Source organism: Hesperophylax consimilis, chromosome 5, assembly GCF_061612785.1.
Source record: "Hesperophylax consimilis isolate HC1 chromosome 5, BYU_Hcon_1.0, whole genome shotgun sequence".
Lineage (NCBI taxonomy): Eukaryota > Metazoa > Arthropoda > Insecta > Trichoptera > Limnephilidae > Hesperophylax > Hesperophylax consimilis.
Window position 1 is genome coordinate 766726 of NC_142840.1, and position 20748 is coordinate 787473.

General features: G+C 34.1%; 1 protein-coding gene across 1 annotated transcript in view; it reads right to left on the reverse strand.

Moving 5' to 3' along the window:
• Positions 1–20748, reverse strand: part of LOC149423396 (nose resistant to fluoxetine protein 6-like) — a 79659-nt gene that overhangs the window by 8089 nt on the left and 50822 nt on the right. Inside the window, exons 2-4 of the mRNA XM_089631954.1 lie at positions 12445–12629; positions 8139–8326; positions 7078–7369 (exon numbers count right to left, since the gene is read on the reverse strand). Coding sequence (XP_089488080.1) covers positions 7078–7369; positions 8139–8326; positions 12445–12629 — 665 coding nt within the window. The remainder of the gene's footprint in view (positions 1–7077; positions 7370–8138; positions 8327–12444; positions 12630–20748) is intronic.

Consider the following 20748-nt stretch of genomic DNA (forward strand, 5'->3'; position numbering starts at 1 on the left):
TTTAAACGTTGCTTGAAATGACTAGCCGTATTTGGTGACCAGATCTGAATATCCAGGTTTAGAATTTAAACGTTGCTTGAAATGACTAGCCGTATTTGGTGACCAGATCTGAATATCCAGGTTCAGAATTTAAACGTTGCTTGAAATGACTAGCCGTATTTGGTGACCAGATCTGAATATCCAGGTTTAGAATTTAAACGTTGCTTGAAATGACTAGCCGTATTTGGTGACCAGATCTGAATATCCAGGTTCAGAATTTAAACGTTGCTTGAAATGACTAGCCGTATTTGGTGACCAGATCTGAATATCCAGGTTTAGAATTTAAACGTTACTTGAAATGACTAGCCGTATTTGGTGACCAGATCTGAATATCCAGGTTCAGAATTTAAACGTTGCTTGAAATGACTAGCCGTATTTGGTGACCAGATCTGAATATCCAGGTTTAGAATTTAAACGTTGCTTGAAATGACTAGCCGTATTTGGTGACCAGATCTGAATATCCAGGTACTTCCTCACCTTCCACTCCTTCCCTTAGCCATAAAACTTACCCCAATTCAACATAAAAATTGTTTAAATTATCGGATGTAATGAAATGCATAATAATTAGACCCCAAAATACTTAATTATTCAGGGAAATAAACCCCTGAGTCATCAGTTGGAAATACCAACGACATTAAGTGAAATTAACAATGCAATAATCCTATTATTGCATTGTTTAAAATTTCACTTAATTATTAGCATTAGCAAATAATATTGGGATTAGCAAATAATAATTTACGACAATTTACTCGGAAATCAATAAAGCCAGAATAATAAAAAAAGAAAGTTATCACTTACGTCGTCTGTAAGTGGCTTTACCAAAGTTTGATAATGCCGTCAGAAGGTGAAACAGCTGTCACGCGTAATAATAATTACAACTAGCAGAACTTGTTTATAAACACACTGTTTTTATAAATTTTTTAATAAGACTGTTAAAATAAAAAAAATCTCTAAATTGAAATGGAGTTCTACAAACTAAACTTAAAATCAAATAAATTTATTGCGAAGGTTCAAAGTACTGTACTGTAATATTATATTAAATAATTTTTACGTGTTTAATTATTGTTTAAAGTCAGATTAAAGCGATTAAAAAACCCACCTGGCAATTCTTATTCGAGTTTCGTTGTTTTTACGTATTGGCGCGCTTACAAGCATCAGTCGTCTCATTTTTAACCATTAATATTTAGTGTGTAGGAAAGAGAGAAGACGCTTTTCGACACACTTGTCGAAAAACTTGTTGAATGCCGACGGGCATACTCTTCTACAGATTTTATTAAATATTGATATGTAGGTAATATTGATGTGTAAATGAATGACATTGTGAGAATTTTACCAATAAATAATAAATGAAAATGCGGACATGTAGTTTATGTTAATTTTTTTATTGGAGCATTTGTTCGAAGTGACTACCATTATTTTCGATGCAAGCGTGTAGTCTTGTTATATTTTGATTATTTAAGTTTGCAGGATTTGCTTTAATTTCTGCAGCGGCTTCCATCACTCGTTCGAGCAGTTGCTCTCTTGAGGCTATTGGCTTAGCATACACTTTTTCCTTGAGAGCCCCCCACAGGTAGTAATCCAGGGGGGTCAGGTCGGGTGATCTTGGTGGCCAAGCAATGGCCGGACTTCCACGGCCTATCCAACGACCAGGAAACTCGACATCCAAGTAGTTCCGCACGGCAATCGAATAGTGTGGTGGGGCTCCATCGTGCTGGAACCACATTCTCCGTAGTAATTCGAGGTTCACATCTTCCAGAATCTCGCCCAGTTGCACTTGTAAGAACTCCAAATACATCGGTCCATTTAGTCTGGGAGGCAACTCGATTGGACCGAGTATTTGATTTCCCAGGATTCCTGCCCACATGTTGATGGAAAATCTGTCCTGGCTCGACGACTCCCGAACAAGCTTGGGGTTTTGTTCAGCCCAATGGTGCAAGTTGTGCACATTTAGCACTCCTGTTTTAGTGAACTGTGCTTCGTCGGTAAACAATATGTTTTTCATGAAGTCTGCATCTCTTATGACATTATGCAGCATTCTTCTGCAGTACACGACTCTGGAAAAGTGGTCATTCTCCATGAGGCCTTGGCAGCGCCTATAGTGAAAAGGTTTGAGCCCGTGCTTCTTCAGAACTCTCCATACCGCCATGTGTTCCCTGTGTCCTATCATCAGAGCGACCCGACGCACGGACAGCGTGGGGTCTTCGGTAATTAAGTTCAGGATTCTCTCCTCAACTGCCACAGGAACGATGTTGTGTCCTCCGCCGGCGCCTTCAATCCGTCCGATGCCACAGTCACGCAATTGTTGATACATCTGAAACAAAACAACAAATAACAACTGCTTTTATTATTCAGCTCAGTAATAATGTCAAATAAACAATCGCGGGCTTTTTCACTCATTTTATTTTTAAAGAACACTTATTTTAGGCACATATCAGAAAACTTACGTTTTCTCTTCATTTATTTCATTTTTTTATAGTAAAATGTATAACAAAGTGTTTTAAATTATAATTTTCTTAACTAGGTACGGTTGATATCTTGGATTCACAGGGGTGAAATTGAATTCAAGTAATTTAAATAATCCCATGGTGAGAAAGGGAGTGAATTCAATTGCAGTGAATGATGCATTTATTAGAGATTAAAATTAATTAACTTTTTAAAACGCCGTTTAGTGACCACTGAACACAAATCACCTAAAGTACAATTTACATTTTTAAAGTTGGTGGCCCCTTGTTATGTTTTTAATGTTCCCAGTTTAAATTTCAAAAGCGCTTTTTGGCATTATCAATGAATGTAAATAGTTTCAATAAACAATTGATAGGGTACAAACCTGGACAAAGGTAGCATGGTGTGGGACGCGTCTTCCAGGAAACCTCATGCGATACTCCCTTACGGCTGCTCGTGAATTTCCATTGCAAAATCCATAAACAAAAACAATATCTGCTTGCTCGGCAGGTGGATAATTGAGGGGCATATTTCAACAGTAAAAACTTAGATAACAAAACAAAAACGAAACTAGAAACTTGATGACATGCGAACTCCCAAAACAGCACTGACCACTGATACGAGACGGGGTGGCGGGAACCACACGGGACTTGAGACAGAATATGTGTGAAAGAGATGACAGTAGCGCGGCGTTGCCAATTATTTTACCCCTATACTGTGGGCAGTAGCGGAGTGTGGAAATTTTATTTATTTTTTGTTTTTAAAAGAAAAAAAATGTTACCGGACAGCAAAGTGTACATAACATTTTTTACTCCAAATGTGCTAAGGAATAGCTGGTTAAAGTTTGTCGGGTTAGTGCCGATACACCCTGTATACTTCATTTTTTTTCAAATATCTATCTACTTACTCTAAAAGGTTGTTTCTTATTCTCGAAAAAAATGAAGGAAAAACATAATGAAGGTTTTTTTGTTTTATTTTACGTAGACGAATAAATTTTCTACGACGATTTACCTAAAATGTGCCATTTTTGATTTGACGTCACGCCGGGTAACGTTGGTGACAGTTGTCTTACCAGACATTGGAGTTTTCTATATATATATTATAGTGACGTTGTAGCCAGTTAAAACCGTTTCGGAATTTGCGGTTTTAGATCGTTTGTAAAATTAATAATTATGAATATAAATTAATTATTATTCGTAGTACGCTAATAATAATCAGAAAAATAATATTTTAAATCTTACACAAATTAAAAACTGTATTTTGAAACAATACGGTATTTTTAAATGAATTTTTATTTTTTAATAACACACCACAAACACGAAAACCTGTCATAGCGGAGGTCATTGGCCACATCTGGTGGGAAGGGTTATACAAATGGAGGAGATTCACGACCATTTTAGTCACAACTGATTTAACGATAGCGTGATAGTGGTTGATTTGAAACCTACTGTGTGTCTAAATTGACAAATAGTTGGACATTCCCATAAGATCTATAAAGAAACAAAGAGATGTTCTCACTGCGGTGTGGAATGACATGCGCGCGAGGTCTGACCCGTTGCTACTGCAGCACCCAGTTGTGCCACGTGCGCACGTTTCGGAGAGCCCGCAGCTTCCCGTGCCCACTCTACCGGAGACAAGGATTGCCCAGCCTACAAAGCTGGGGACCTCTGCAGTATCGAACATGGAGTCTAATCATACTGTAAAAGATGGCGAGGTACTTTACTGTCGATTCATTCAATATATTTTATCAAAATGTGAGGGGTATTCGCACGAACACCACAAGTGTATGCAATGAAATTTTGTTTAATAATTGTGACATAATTTGTTTTTCAGGAACATGGTTGAAGTCAACAGTGTTTAATGAAGAACTGTTTGATAACAGAAATGTAATATTTAGAAGAGATCGTGAGTCCACCAAATGTGTGTCTAAAGAAGGCGTGGAGTTCTAACCGCCGTTTTTAAAAACTTTTCTTGTCAAGAAAAACCGAGTGGGAGAGTGACAATGAAGAATCGTGGCTTATGATCAAGTCAATTTTTCATTCCAACTAACTCATTTTTATTCCTTCTAGTGTAACTGTTTATACATTTTGTACATTTTGTAAGTTTCTGTAATTTATCAGATTGATAAATTACGGAAACTGTATTTAAAGCATTCAAATTCCAAATCGCAGTTTATTATTATTGATGATTTCAATTTGCCAAAATTAAATGCTTACCTGACACTAAACTATATACTTAACCAAATTAGATCATTATCTGATAAAGTTAACATAGATATACACGTAGAACCAGGCTTAACCAAATTTGATCATTATTACCCTTGATTTGAAATTAAGGTTAAAAAAAATCAATTCTTAGGACGGGTTGTTTCGGAGAATTAGAACAATTCATCAAATTTCAACGTTCATTTTCGGGGTCTGTGAAAGTCCTATGCAAGTTCAGTTAATATATCATTATAGGTTATTGGCTTGACAGAACTGAAATAAAAACAGAACTTGAAAAAAACTTTCGCGGAACTGAAAAATGAACGTTGAAATTTGATGAATTGTTCAAATTCTCCGAAACAACCCGTCCTAGAAACTAATAAAAAATTTACAAAATTTAACTTCGGGAAGGGAAACTACGATGAATGTCAACGGGATCTATTGTCCGTTAAATGGATTTGAACTCTTTTTAAAAATAGAAATGTGAGAAGCAAGATTCTCCTGTTTTGTGAAAAATTGTGAGAAATATTTCACAAACAATTTAAAAAGTATGTTACTTATCAAAAAAATAATACTCTGTCTGGTTTAATGAGCAATTCATTGCTCTTCGTAAGAAAAAATATAAAGTTAGACTTAATTTTAAAAAATTAGTCACCCGTCGAATTATAAGGAATTCTCTAATTTAAGCAAAATGACAAAAAAATACAAAGTGAGTGTTATAAATCATATATCAACTCTGTGTAAATTGATCTGCAAGATAACATAAAGGTACATCAATGCATAAAGGTGTTCTGGTCGTTTCGATTGATTGTTTCGTAATGAGTATTACGAAAAACCAATTGTATCTTGATGATATTTCCGTAAACGATGGTGACAAGTTTCATCTTTACCAAGTCAGAATCACCTACTAATGGTGCAATGCTAAACATAACTGAATGCAACCAAAACAATCTGGGTAAAATACATATTAGTGCAGACGAAATAAAATGTTTGATCTGATACAATTCCTCCTTTTTTGTCAGTTGCTTGCAGATTTGTTACGTTTACCGCTATTTATTATTTTTAACGAATCTTTAACCACTGGAACTTTTCCTGACTTGTAGAAAGACACATGTGGTACCAGTATTCAAATCAGGTGACCAATCTTTAATAAAAAAATAGAAAATTAGTAAACTATCATGTTTTGCTTAGGTTTCTGAATCTCTGGTGTATGAAAATATTTTATCACACTTTGAACCCTTTCTCTACGCTAGGCAACATGGGTTTGTTCCTCACAAATATATCAATTCAAATCTTTTTGAATTTTGTAATTATTTTAATGAAAGATTACAAGTAGATGCAATTTATACTTATTTCAAAAAGCTATTGATAAAATTAACCACTCCATCTTACTAAAATAGCTTAGTAAAATAGGTATACATGGAGACCCTTTTCGCTGGATCGTATTTATATAATAGAACACAACTAATGTATATTCATATTTGTGTATTAACTGAGTTTTTATACCTGGATTTTTCTCACGTAAATGAGATCATCTGTAAAAACCCAGTAGAATTAAATGAATAAAGAGTTGATTCAGTGATACTCGTAAATCTTTAGGCAATAACCATGGTCAGCTACTAATTTAATTCTTTCAAAAAGATTATTATAATGCTCATAATTTTTTTATATTACAGTAGTAAAAACAATATGATCTTACTCAGTAATTTAGAAAGATTTCCCAATACTATATAATTTATTTTGCTACCTACTGAAATACACGTCTTCAACGCAGGGGTGGATTTACCGGTCATCAAAAAACAGATGAACCTCAATTTTACGTACGAATGTATAAGAAATAATATGTGAAACGTTTTTACTTTCGAGTGTTTACCTACACACTAGGTAGTTAGTTCATTACTCGGATTAAAAATAAAATATATTCGTTTGATTTGTGTACAGATTGAGCGCAAGTGAAATTATAAAAACACTGGATAAAAAATAAACATAAAATTTATTTTGTTTCTGTAATGAGTAAACTTAAGTTCTGCATCGTTTCAAATTGATAAATAACTCACCATCACGCCCTTTCCCGCAGGGGTAGGTAGATAGGGTGAACAATCACACGAATCTTTCTTGGCTTTCGCTTCTTGCGTCATTCACATTCATATATCTTATCAAAACTACCGTTGTTATTCTGCCTCTCGACATGACCGGACTTAGGTATTTGACTCATTTGATCGATTGCAGTTTGCAATTGCAGTCTTACGTAAGTTACCCAACCCTTTGGAACTTTTAAGTTTTGCATTATTTATTTAGAATCCAAACAGTTAAATCCGCCCCTGCTTTCACACAAAATACTTTTTTGAACCTGTTTAACATTTTAAGATAAAACAAAGTGTTAAAATCTTACGTCATCATAAAATCCTGAGTTCATCACAGGTCCGCTGAAGATAAATATCAAAGCGTGTCCGGTCAGAATGAGGAACATGCTCAAGGTCCTAATTCCGGCGATGGCATCCAATCCGTGCTCATTCTTCTTCACGCTGAAGATCTTCCTCATGTTCCTGGCGATGGAGAAGGACAGGATAGCCGCCTCCAGAATGCTGGGGGTCTTCTTAGGCTGGTTTTTGTTCTTCAACTTTATGTAGATGTGGAAGAAGGTACACGCCACTAGAATGGCGCTGAAACCTAGCATTAACGACCTAGAAAAACAGAAAATGTGGCTTAGACATGGAATAGGAATGGTTATTTTCAGTAATCTTTATTTATTCATATTTTTGTCTATCGTTTTATTGTATTGTTTTATGTTGTTGACTTAATAAGATTGAGTGTAGTTCTGTACTCAAGTATTTAATATTATTTTATCGTCATAAAACCTTTTTGCAAACTTTCCTCTTTTAAAATTATGGCTGTCAAAAGAAAAGAAAAGTTGCAATTATTGTTGTCTGTGGAGATTTCGAATAGAAATTGGAATGCATCAAATTTCCGTATTTAGTGCTTTATTCACATGCATACTTGACTTCTGACAAAAACCTACTCTGCTATATCTTGTTGGAGCGTCTCCGACTTCTTTCATTAAAAACCAAATAAACGTCCCTTCCTAAACCGTATTTAGTAAGCTTACATCGGCCTTGCATTCTTAATGCAGTAAACTCAACGTATTAACCACTCATTATTTCCAATTTGGTCCTCCTTTTACCAATTCTATGCCTCACTGCCATTAAATATCAGGTTTGGTATCAAAACACCATCTGTGGACTGAACCTTGACAACTTTGACAGTTTTGAATATGATTATTATGTTTTTCCTTTTGTTTTTCAGACATACATATTTGCTTGGTTTGTTAAAATGATGATAAAACCAAAAATCTAACCACTCGGGGTGACCTACGTCAGAGGTGTTGATTAATGGTTGCCAATGAGTTGTTCCCGGGCGGGGCGCGGGAGATAATGCCTTGCTTAATAACCTTACCCGAAGATAACGTCCTTCTTCTGAAGTTTTAACGTGTCCTCCTTGTGGCACTGGTTGGGCTCCAGAGTGATCTTGCCCCCTCCGGGAGAGCTGATGAGAAGTTTGGCGACGAACTGCTGGATTTGAGATGCTGAGCAGGATGCTGGCACGCAAACTGCCCAGTGAATATCCTCCCGAGGGCCGGTTCTCTGAAACCACAAAGATAATTTGAAAGAATCTAAGATTAAAAAGTCTCTCTTTTTAAATTAAACCCTGAAGAAGTAAGCACTTCTCACAAAATATATTAGTTTATTAAACAATAAAAATAATTAAAAGTGTTAATAATTTTTGTATTACAATGGTAACAGCAAATGTTGTGAATATTATTTAGATTCATTTAAAATGTTACATATTCGACAACACTAAATTAAACGCTTTTATCGTTTCATATTTCTTTTACAATTGTTTTATTATTTTACAAGCTGAAGACCCCGGCGTTGCCCGGATTTTAGGCAGAGTTTTTCGAAATCATATGTAGACACAGTGACCTTCCTCTAGTTTTTAAAGTTAAGTTTGCAAAATGTCATCAATCTCTTAATGATCTATATAAAATAAAATTCACTCCGCCCGCTCGCCCTACACAATACTATTCTTTATATAAATAGATAGATAGACATTAGAACGATTTATGTGAAGAAATATTGAAAGCACACATTTTAGTACCTATAAAAAGCGCCAATTTGTTGTATTTTTGTTGTACGTCGTTTGTATCTTAAAGCAAATCTGATTTGTTTAGGCATTTAATAATCGATATATGGATAAATCAGTCCAGATCAAATAAGACCACTTATTTTTTTACAGAAAGAGAACCATTTTTTTAAAATATGTATATTGAAATAAATGCTACGACTTGTCAGTTCCACGTCAAACTGGCAGTTTATTTCATGTGTGAACTAGGCTGTACGTTTTGCAAGCCGCCAAACTCGCTCTTGCTAAATACTTGAGATATTGATTGACAAGATCGAGATAATAAGCACTCTTATATTAAAAAAGGTAACTACAATCTTTAGCCGCAGGCAAGTAAAACTTTTTATCAATATTTTATTTCGTGAGATCTAATCTAATCTAATGTAAATGCGCGATAACGTCATAATATTTCTATTTATTGTACCTATTAAAAAAAATACTTGGACTGTGTTTTCGTAAAACCCTTCAAGCCATAAAATGCAAACTTTACGATACCATAAAAACGAATATTTACGGATTCGTAAAAACATTGCATAGGTATTTTCTTTAGTCATTGCGTAAAACTAATTAAAAACTTGAAATTTATGTGTAATTGGTTGTTTTGTTTTTCAAAATTTTGATATTAAATATTGCAAAAAATTAAACTTATAATTATGACAGATTTGAGGTGGAGTAATTACATTCACGGTTTTCTCGGAATAATCTAAAAACATACACAGAAATTGAGTTTTTAATGCCTAGCAAAACTTACATTACAATGTTGTACTTTGAAGACAATTCTATCTGAAACCACTGAAAAGAAACAATCCCATAAAATGTGGCCTGATGGGTTTTATCAAAACAGAGTCGATATTATATCGATGACTACAACGAAAAACCTGCTTATGTCTTAAACGCAATACTCGGTTTGTTCTAATTCGATAAGTACCTACTCAATTTTAGGTCGGTCATAAATTTGAATGCTTAAACATGGTTATTATTCAATTAAGTAATGAAAAAAAGCACGAGCAAAAAGGATATTGCCGCCAACACGATTTGAACTCGGTCTAAATCTAAACCAATGCATATGGGCAGCCTTCAGACAAATTAGGTTTATAGTACCAGTACGAGGGTCTTTATTTCACAACATGGTCTCCTTTTAGCTTATTACACTTTTCCCAGAGATGTTCAATAGCTTCCATACCCTATTTATAGTGAGAAACGCGAGCTCATTAAAATAACCATCAACTGCAAACTCCACATCTTCATTGTTGGAAAATCTCATTATTTATGTTTGGAAAGAGAAAATAATTCGAAGAGGCTAAATCTAGCGAATAGGGTGCGTGAGGAAGCAATTCGAGCTATAACTTATTGATATTGATCATAGTGATAACTGATGTCAACCGGTGCATTGTCTTTCTTCCCGGATTTCATCACATAAGCGCTGCTACAAGTTTGCATAATACTCGCCATTGTTTGGTTTTCCTTTTTGCATCATAACAAGATAATCAATGATAATTATCCCACGCGCCACCTTAAAAACTGACGCCATGACTCTGCCAGCAGATGGAACTGTCATCGACTTCTTTAGAGCCGATTCTCCCCTTTCAACCCATTTTTTTACTGTTATTTCGTCTCAGGTCTGAAGTGATGGATCAATTTTTCATCCATGGTTATGAAACGACGCAAAAAATCGACTTTATTGCGGTAAAACATTGCCAAACACTGGATTGAAACAACCTCACGACCAGGGCCAACACTATGCGGGCGCAATTGGAGCAGTCCGCTCCGGGCGCCTAATTGTCAAGGCGCCAAGTCGCTGATAATACCTAACACCTAACAGTATTAACAAATCGCCCTTGAGATTATCACAAAAACGGCGCTACATAAAAAATACAAAATATCCGAATATTATTGATAACAGTGATCACCTACCTAGGCGTCTAGCGGTTTTGACAAGTGGCATCAAAATTTGACTTGCGCCAGGCGCCATTGCCGTTGCGCTAGGCTCAGGGTCGGCCTTGCTCACGATTTTGTTCTTTTGCCCTGTTTTTGTTCCATTGTGAACATACGCGGCACACATCCATAGACATTCAATTAGAGATACTACGCCAAATGTAATTCTCAGGAATTCGGGTTCCAATTTAGCACAAATATATGCGCGGGGAGGAGTTTCGGTAGAAAAAAGAAACGCAATATAGCAGGGGTGCACAGACTTTTCGAGAGAAGGGCAGCATACGAAAACATCAAAGTTAATCATTAATATTATTGTTCAACCGTTATTACACATATGAATTTTTACTTCAGTACTTATAATTATTTACAAAACATTCAATTCGATTTGCGACATTGGTCAGTTGGAATTATTTTCTCTATATTTGGTGATAATTTTGCGGCGGACAAACCTGAACTTGCAAATTTTAACGTATTATTCATAATAATTCCTGAGCACGGGCAAGCCACCCAGTGAGGCCAACATTACTGGAAAACTTTGAAATGTAAAAAAAATATTGTACCAAATAAAAAAAAAAATATAAAAAAAAGAAGGTACATTTTACTTTATAATTATAGATTTTAGCAGATTACAATTATTAAAGTTATGACAAAGATTGTCATCGTTTTGCAGGTAAACTAGTTCCACCTGAACATCTGCTCGTAACTCGTAATTTTAAACCACAATTCCAACAGGGTTATTAAATAAAATTAATATGTAATTGAGGTTTTAAAAATTGTCAAAGTTTTCTTAGAAAAATATTCTTAATTCAACAATTTTGTGCAAATAAATTGATCACACTTTTTGTACATCTGAAAATATATGTCACTGGGTTAAAAATAGTTAACTAGCTGCATCGAAAAGAAGAAACATGATATTTTTATTGAAAAATGACACATAACATAGTTCTAAAACGATGTGATCTTTGCCCCGAAGGCGGGTTTTCAACTATTTAAGTGACTTACAATATATGTAAGCTCCACGCCTCTTCTTTTCACAAGTGAGTACTTGGAATGGTCATTATAATATATGTCTAGTTAGGAATTGATAGCGACCAGGCAAGCATAATGACAAATTGAATTCACATGCAACCTCTATTTATGACAAATAAATATAATGCATCAATGCACCCATCTTGCGCACAGCTTATTCATGTCTAAATTTTCAGTCGATGTACAGCACTTTTTGAAATGCCTATCACGTTTGTTAGCTCGCGCACCAACGGTCAACGGTCATCCAATACCATTTTGTAGATTTTCCTCATCATTTCTGACGTAGTCACCTTATTTGGTCCATCATTGTGATTTTCGTCTTGGCAGGTCGTACGGATTCGTTTAAACTCTGCCACCCAATATTTTAGTGTTCTAAACGAAGGAACAGATTCCTCGAAAGTAGAATCTAGCTTGGCTTTGATTTTGGTTGGTCAAATAAAAAACAAAACCAATTTAGCGTCTTCAAAATTCAAACTTAAGCTATATAACCCAATCGTAAAAGCCAATACGTAAAAACGTATTGGCATAAATACAATGCACGAAAACACCTTTTTGTTTTCTCAGACAGGTAAAAGATTTAAAGTATCGAGAAAAAAAGGCGTGACAATCTACAAACCTTTCCATAGTGGATAGTGGGAAACGTCTTCTTCGTAAGTTCCACATTGGCCAGGCAGTACTGTCCACGAATAACTTCTTGTTCGTCATCGTTGCTCCTGGCTTGGAGGCACTCGTCGAAGTTTCCCAGTTGGAAAGTGTTTCCCCATAGAAGGCCCGTAGGAGATTTAGCGGATGCGTCGTACACTGAAAATAATACAAATATTCATTTAGTATAAGAAATACTTTTTGAATTGATAAAATAATACCTCGGTATCTTGAACATATTATTATAATATCGTAATCTAGTTTGGATAACCTTAGACCGAGGACTTTTTCAGCACTTCCTAGTCCTCCAATGAACTTTTTCAGCTCATTGCAAAAATTGAAGGAAGTTAGCTGTTTAGTTGATTGACTGGGGCGTAGTGAAGTCCTGTTTAAACTCGGCCGGCATTTTGTCTGCCTATATATTTGTCTGTACGTTCCATTTCCTTTTTCCAGATGGTGGCCGTACTACAGGTTCAGTAAAGATTCTATTTTTTTTAAATGAAATCGTCGTGTTTTTTTGGACTTGTTTATTTTTTAATATTACGGTGCCTACCGGCCTGAAGAAAGTTTGTAAAGAAAATTTGTTATGGAAATAGTTTCATTAACAATTTTCATTGCATAAAAAAGATGGTTAGCAAATTAATTAAGTAGGTAGGTATTTATGTAGTACTTGTAAATCTTACGATTTCAGAGGAAAGTATGATTTTGATTCTTCGGAGAAAATTACCAACATAATTTTTTGGATACGAGGTCTACTAATAAAACATAATTTCAATTCATTTTTTTTTATTTAGAACTGCTCCGATGAAACCGATGAAGTCTTAACTGACTAAAAGCGCCAAATATGTTTTGAGAATTTCAGTGATATCTCAGTTGTCCCAACCGCCTCCTAATTTGTTATGATTTTATGAAATCTTTAAGATGATCTGAAGAGTGTTTAGTTTGTCTCTGTGTGATGAACATAAAATATTTTAAAAACAAAACCAGCTTAAAACAGAAAATTTACATATATGGTGAGGCAGATATTTTAACGAATTTTGAAAGATAAATCTTAACTCCTAGGATATAATTTTATACCGGATGGTTTTTTTGGTTCATGAGATCATTGAAAAATGCCGCGAGGATTACCTACCTAAAATACAGGTCGTTCGTTCCTAATTGGAGTTATTTATGTTATCCTGTCCTATTTGCATACTGTGAAAATAATTTAATAAAGGAAAATAAAACATTATGTTTTAAAAGTACACCCCACAATTCTGCTATAATCACTGCCTCTTGCTTATTAATGATGAATGTATCATAATATATGATGGTTACAACGGGGCTCCCGACAGCAAGATCAAAGAGTGCAGACAAATTCGTGAAAAATCTTTTTCATCTCGCTAATAGAGGCTTTCCGTTGGTGGATCAAAACGAGATCGAATTCCAAAAAAGTCATAAATACTTTGGAGATGTTGAACCGTATTCAAACATTACCTAAAGCCGTTTTTATATTCTTTTTAAGGATATGCACGCAATTAGTAATGCAATTAAAATTTCAATATCTAGCATAACATAAAAACGAAATTTCATAAAATTATAAAATCGTTAAATTACTAACATTAACACAAAGGGAGGTATGCATTTAAAATTATCATCACGGTGGCTTGAATAATTACAGGTGTCAATTAGATATTGTTTCTTCTCCGAGTGTTGGTTTGAACTCAAACGAAAACGACAAATGCATACTAAGAAACGAGTACCTAATGAAGTCTGCTATTATTTTGTTTGACCGTCGAATATAGTAATTTCACGGACAAATAACTATCGATAAAACTGTCTCATTTTATTTAGTCATTCTAATGATGTTATTTATATCATTTCACGACTTCCTTCCATACCAATCATTACCAATGCTCACAAATTGTTTTTAAAATCTTTGCATTCCACCACTAATCGTAGAAAAGATGAAAAGATTGAAAATGAAGGAAGTAATCAGTGGTCATTGGTTATTTATCAATGTAAATATAAAGAGGCGCGCCCACCCTTAATACGCACACGTTATTAACTACACACTTCTTATCAGTTTAATTACAACGATGTAAAACTATTTGACTCCATGGAGATTATTTTTCGAAATCGGGTGTTTTCACAAACTATGAAAACCTTTTAAAATGCGCGGAATATTTATAGTTTATTTTTATGGTTCTATATTATTGATTTTAAAAATGGCCCTTAACCTCACACTCTGACAGGGTTACCACTGGCGCGGCGCGAACGGCCGCGAAGGCCGCGAAACACGAGTGTGGATCTTGTTCACGCCTTCGCAATCTTCGCATTCGCGCTTCGCGCCATTCCCCGATTTTTGTCGGTTTTTTGGCCCGCGACAAAGGGTTTGCGGCGAACAAAACTGAAGCTTTGCGAGTGTGGATGGACACAGTTCACGCGCGGATCGCGGCGTATATTCACGGCGTGAATTCACGGCGCGACTTCGCGCGCGAGTGTAGAGCCAGCTTTAGAATCTCTCACCAACGTCGCGCGTCGCCCTGCCGCGGCGTGACATCAACGCCGTCAAATTCACGAATAAAAATGAACATGTCGTTTTGGTGGCAAATAGAAAATAGTAACTACATTTTAAACTGTCAACATAATGTATTCGTCAACATAAAAATACCTCAACGTCGTAATTTTTTTTAGAATTAAAAAAAAAAAGTGAATATACTCCATTATTCGTGATCACTTCACATTTTAGTACAGATTTTAGGTTAGCTGTGTCTTTCTTACGTAATAAAACCCAAACTAAGAACCTAAGAACTACCTTTGTAAAGTACGTTCTTAGTTTGCTTTTCTTTAAAAAAAGGAAAAAACCTTCTTGTTGAGCGTTTTTCAAAATAATTTTGTGCGTACCAGATGAGGTGCGCTTCTGGATATTTACTATCAATTTTCATTGATAATTAGTTACCGAGTAGATTGAGTTGTTCTGTATATTCAACTAATAGATAGGTAGCCACTTAGATTGATTATTGATTTTATATACCCTATTAATCTGTTGCGATTGGTATTACAACATTACACAACACGTCCACGGCCAACAGAATCCGTAATGTTGCACAACATTTCGAATTCTGAAGAAATCTCGCATTCATCACACAAAAAAAATTCATTTTATTTGGTAAAGACGAGAATTCGGTTCATCGACCATCGTCCCTTTAACCCAAATATGACAGTAATCAGTTTCTTGAGTTATTATTTACCTCTCGTATTCACCTATTAGGTACGAACTGGTTCTTTAAAAGATCTTAATGATGAAATAGTTACTTTAAGTTTGTGAATGAATAATTTATTAAAATGCAATACCTCAAACATCTTCAAAGTAAAGTTATGAAATGTATTTACAGTTAAATTGTAATTAGGGCCTTCATTTCGCAATAGGTGAAGTTCACCATAATCAGATGTTAAATAATTAATAATATTAAAATGTTGGGTTATTTTTTATTTAAAATAATAATAGATTTTCTGGTTAGAGGATAGATTGATTAAAGGTTTTGTTTTCCGAAAGTCAAAATCAATGTTCTCCGAAAAGTTTGTATAATTAACGTAGGGCGTACTAAACCGTATTCTCTGTAAATAGGTCATTTGCCTAAACTAAACCGTATTCTCTGTAAATTGGTCATTTGCCTATACACATATTGTCTCAGATCAAATAATATCCCCATGGTAGCTGGTTAGTTATCGAGTATCTTTTAACATGACTATAAGCACATCACCAATGCGTATGCAGTTAGGTACTGTAATAACAATAACCTCAAACATGCGCGAGAACTTTGAATTAGAATAAAAGTATTAAAGATAATAGATTTTTAGTAACCTACATTTTTAGGAATGATTCTCGGTGAGGTTCTCATGTGCATATAGGAATTGCACAGCGCATGTGATTTTGGGGGTAATCAGTGACTAATTGAACATCCGACACATGTATTTTTCTTTCCATACCATCAAACGTACTAATTTAGTTGTTTGTGATGTGCGCTATTCCTGCGTGAAATGTGGTGTCATTTATAGTAATATCATTCAAGTTTAATTTCTAATAATATCATATTTTAACAGAAAGTTATTTTGATTCACTTTTCAAAGTTGGAATTAAAATATCCCGTGATTTTTCACGAGTCTGCGCTAGTTATTAATATTAAAAAAAACACAATTAAATATTAAGTGTGTATTATAATAACAATTTTTTATTATTTATATATTTTTTACAATAAATTTACAAATTATTACATGACAGGTAAACCGTTATAAAGAAAAAATAATTAAAGCTTTTCCTCGCCATAAAGAGACTAGCCTCTTGTGTTTGGTTAGAGAATTCGCTCAAAGCTTCGAGGTGATTTTTCACAAAAACGGCGCTATACAAATCATCCAAATATTATTGAATAATGAATGCACATAAGTAATATAATATTGTAAATAATAATATCATGAAAAAAATAAGCAAGAAATAAAGAAACAGAAAAAGAAGGTTGTTTAAATATTTTTTCCCTGAACAGGAAGGTATTTTAAATATGCTTGGTGTTAAGTTTTTGAATCTCAAAATTATTTTGATATCTTACTTATTTATTAAATTATACATTTTTACTGTTTATAATATTAAATATTATTTTTTATGCATTTTGTCTACTATAGGTATTGTATATTGCAAAAAGGGTTTCAGCATGAAATGTTGCTTTTTCAAAAGATGCTTTTTTCAAGATTACTATAATTATCAATCTTTGAATTATATAGGTATTTTAAGTGGATTTGAAGTATTATCATTTCTCCCCTGCCAAAAATACCACATTGTAAGATTAATTCTACAAATTTATCACATTTTATGAATAAATATTTTTTTAAATTTTGACTTTTGGATTTTGGGAATCCCTCTAAAGGCTATAGGAATGAGAGTACTGATCCTAATATATTAATAAGGAATTTATTTATAGTGGGTTTTTACAGACGATCTCACTTACGTCAAGATGTAAAAATCTGTACAATCCAGTTATAAAAACTCATTTACAACAACTAAAATCTACTCAGATAGAACACATGAATTTCAATACATCTAAATAAAGATTAAAATATAAAAATTATAAAATTTTTTTAGCGCTTACTCAAATGACAAATAGTAAAAAAAGGAATGCCAAAAGAGAAACAAATAGAGACACAAGATACATAAACAGAGACGTAAGTAATACATAATATAATCAGCGCAAAATATTTTTTAGCGACAGCAGAACATTTTTTCTGAATACGTATTAATTATCGACTAAAATGTCTACATCAGCACACTCTATCTTTATTATAAAGTCGACCTATTTGGGTCAAAAAGCGAATAGGCGATATTATTTTTGAATGTATTCAGGTGAAACATGCTATGACGTTTTATTTTTATTTAACATTTATTTCAATATTTCTAAGACACAATGCTGTATTGAATACCCCCTTTTCTGTCTGCTTTGATAATGTCCCTCTTCAAATCGTTAAGCAAATTAAATTTCTTGGACTACTTTTGGATCATAAACTTTCCTGGCTCCCGCATATTCAGAACATTTCGGCTAAGTGTGAAAAGGGGCTAAATATTATGCGAGCTGTTTCCAGAGTGTGGTGGGGATCTCATCCTACTACTCTTAAATTAATGTATGGTGCTCTAGTGCGAAGCCATTTGGATTATGGAACATTTCTTTTTGATCCTCTTCCCAAATATTTGGACAAAAAAACGTGAAAGAATTCAGTCCAAAGCGCTCAGAATAATTATTGGAGCGATGAAATCTTCTCCAATTAATTCTCTCCAGGTAGAATGTGTTGATCCCCCCTTAATTTTGAGGAGACAATTCCTGGCTGATAAATATATTTTTAAATCTTTTTCTATATCGCGTCACCCTTTAGAACAAAGCCTTGATTATTTGTTCAATAACTTAAATAACGAAAAAAGATCGACAGATAAAAATCGACTTCCTCTCCTTCTAAAAAGTTTTCTTTCATTCAAATCTCTGTCTTCTTCCCTCCAAAATCTACAAAAAGATCCTATCCTTCCTATTTTCACCATCCCATTTGATTCTATCAATTATATCCCCAACGTTATAACTTCAGACTTCCGAACTGATATTTTAACCTCATCTAATCAAAATGTTGAGGAAAAATTTAAAAACATTACATCTTCTAAGTTTCCAGAATTTTCACTCATTTACACAGATGGTTCTAAGTCTGATAACAAAGATTGTGGAGCTGCGGTACACATTCCCGAATTCGATTTAGATTTGTCTTATAAATTGCCTAAATAAATTTCTATATTTACTGCAGAATGCTTCGCAATTGAACAAGCTTTGAGTCAAATCCAGCTTTTCACTGTGCACTGACTCACTAAGCGCAGTGTTGAAAATTTCCTCAAATATCCATAAACCAGAAGACTATATTATTTATAATATCAGAAACACCCTTAAATCTTTAAATGAATTAAATTTCGAGACAATATTGGTTTGGGTCCCTGGCCATTTAGGAATTGAAAGGTAACGAGAAAGCCGATTCTCTAGCTAAACTTGGAACAATTTCTGGCTCTAATCCTTTAGATTTTAGAATTCCTATCTCTGACGTCATCCCAATTCTTAAATCCAACATGATTCGCTCCTGGGAAGAAAACTGGACTAATACGAAAACCCGAACTGGTGCTTTTTATGCTGGAATACAAAATCATATTCCAAGTAAACCTTGGTTCCACGGCAAGAAAAAGATTTATATCCTGTATCTCGAGAATGAGAATTGGTGATTGCTCCATTGCATCCCATTTGTTTAAAATCCGGGTCCTAGATAGTCCACTCTGCCAGTGCGGCATGGAAAATGAGACTCTTGATCGTGTTTTCTTTAATTGTAAAAATCATTCATCTTTCAAAGGCATTTATCGTTTACTTATAAAAATCACCCACCAATCTCCCCTTAGTATTCCTTATTTACTTTCTCTCAACAATTCTCGCATTTTCTCAGTTCTATACAAGTTCATAGACTTAAATGACTTCAATATTTGAGATTTCCTATTCCCGTATAGATTTCCCATAAAATTATAACCATCTCCCTTAACTTTAACGGCACATAGCACTCTTTTTAGGGTGAATTGCCTAATACAAAAAAAGATGGCCTTCAAATATTTTTAGAATACAAGAAGATAGTTTGATAATGTTTGATTGAGTAAAATGAAATTTGTGAGTAAATTGAAGTATTATGTTACAAATCGAATCATTTAATATATATATTAGAACGTTAAAAGTTAGAATGATGCCAAGGAAGAATCATCGTGTGCGCACTTCTCGTTGAGTGGCGGCATGTACCTAAACATTGAGTAGAATAGGAATTCACACGACGTAGTTCCTACACTGGAAACCGGTTTGCTTGTGTATTAATTAATATATATTAGGTTGTACCTTCACCTTGTCATAAATTATGACGTACGATCTAAGTGAGATTTCTTAAACTTAACTGTAAAAAAATGTCGACAAAAAATACATGCTCGGTTATAAGTATATATATTCAAAATAAATCACAATACATAATAACATTTAAAGAGGTGCTGTATTGAATATGGTAGATCCCGATTATTAACAAATAAATAGGTAGGCACCGATATAGCATGAACATTATTTTTTGTTGGGAAATGTTTAAAATATAGTTGGTAATTATCTTCTCCAATAATTAACAAAAGCCTAGATTTGCGTGTAATTAAACATTAAACAAATTATTACATTATATTTATTTTTTTGGAATAACTTAGTGACTTAAACCTCAAATTGTAATATTTAATTATTGAAGACAATATTAGCGATTTTTAAACGAAAATCTGAAACAGAAAATCAGAAAAGTATACGATAACATCTAGGACTCGATAATTAAATATAACATTTGTGGTTTTAGTCAATAAGTTATTCCAAAAAAATAAATATTCATCATAAGCTCGCAGAAAAAGTCAATAGATGTCGCACATTAAAATAATAAAAATAAGATAGGTTTATCTAAAAAAGACGCTGTCTCGATTGCATTTAGTTCGGGTTGAATCTTGCGATCATACATAAAGATAGTTGCCAATAAAAATGTGCTGTGAGACTATGTTGGTAGTTCTTATTCGAAGTATGATACAGTTAAAGTATGACCGAAGGAGATAGGGTCCCATTAGCTCAGTAGTATAGCAGTGCCCCGGCAAGACAAGGGTCCTGGGTTCGTGTCCTAGATGTGACCGTATCCTTTTCTGATTTTTCTGTTTCAGAATTTCATTTAGAAATCG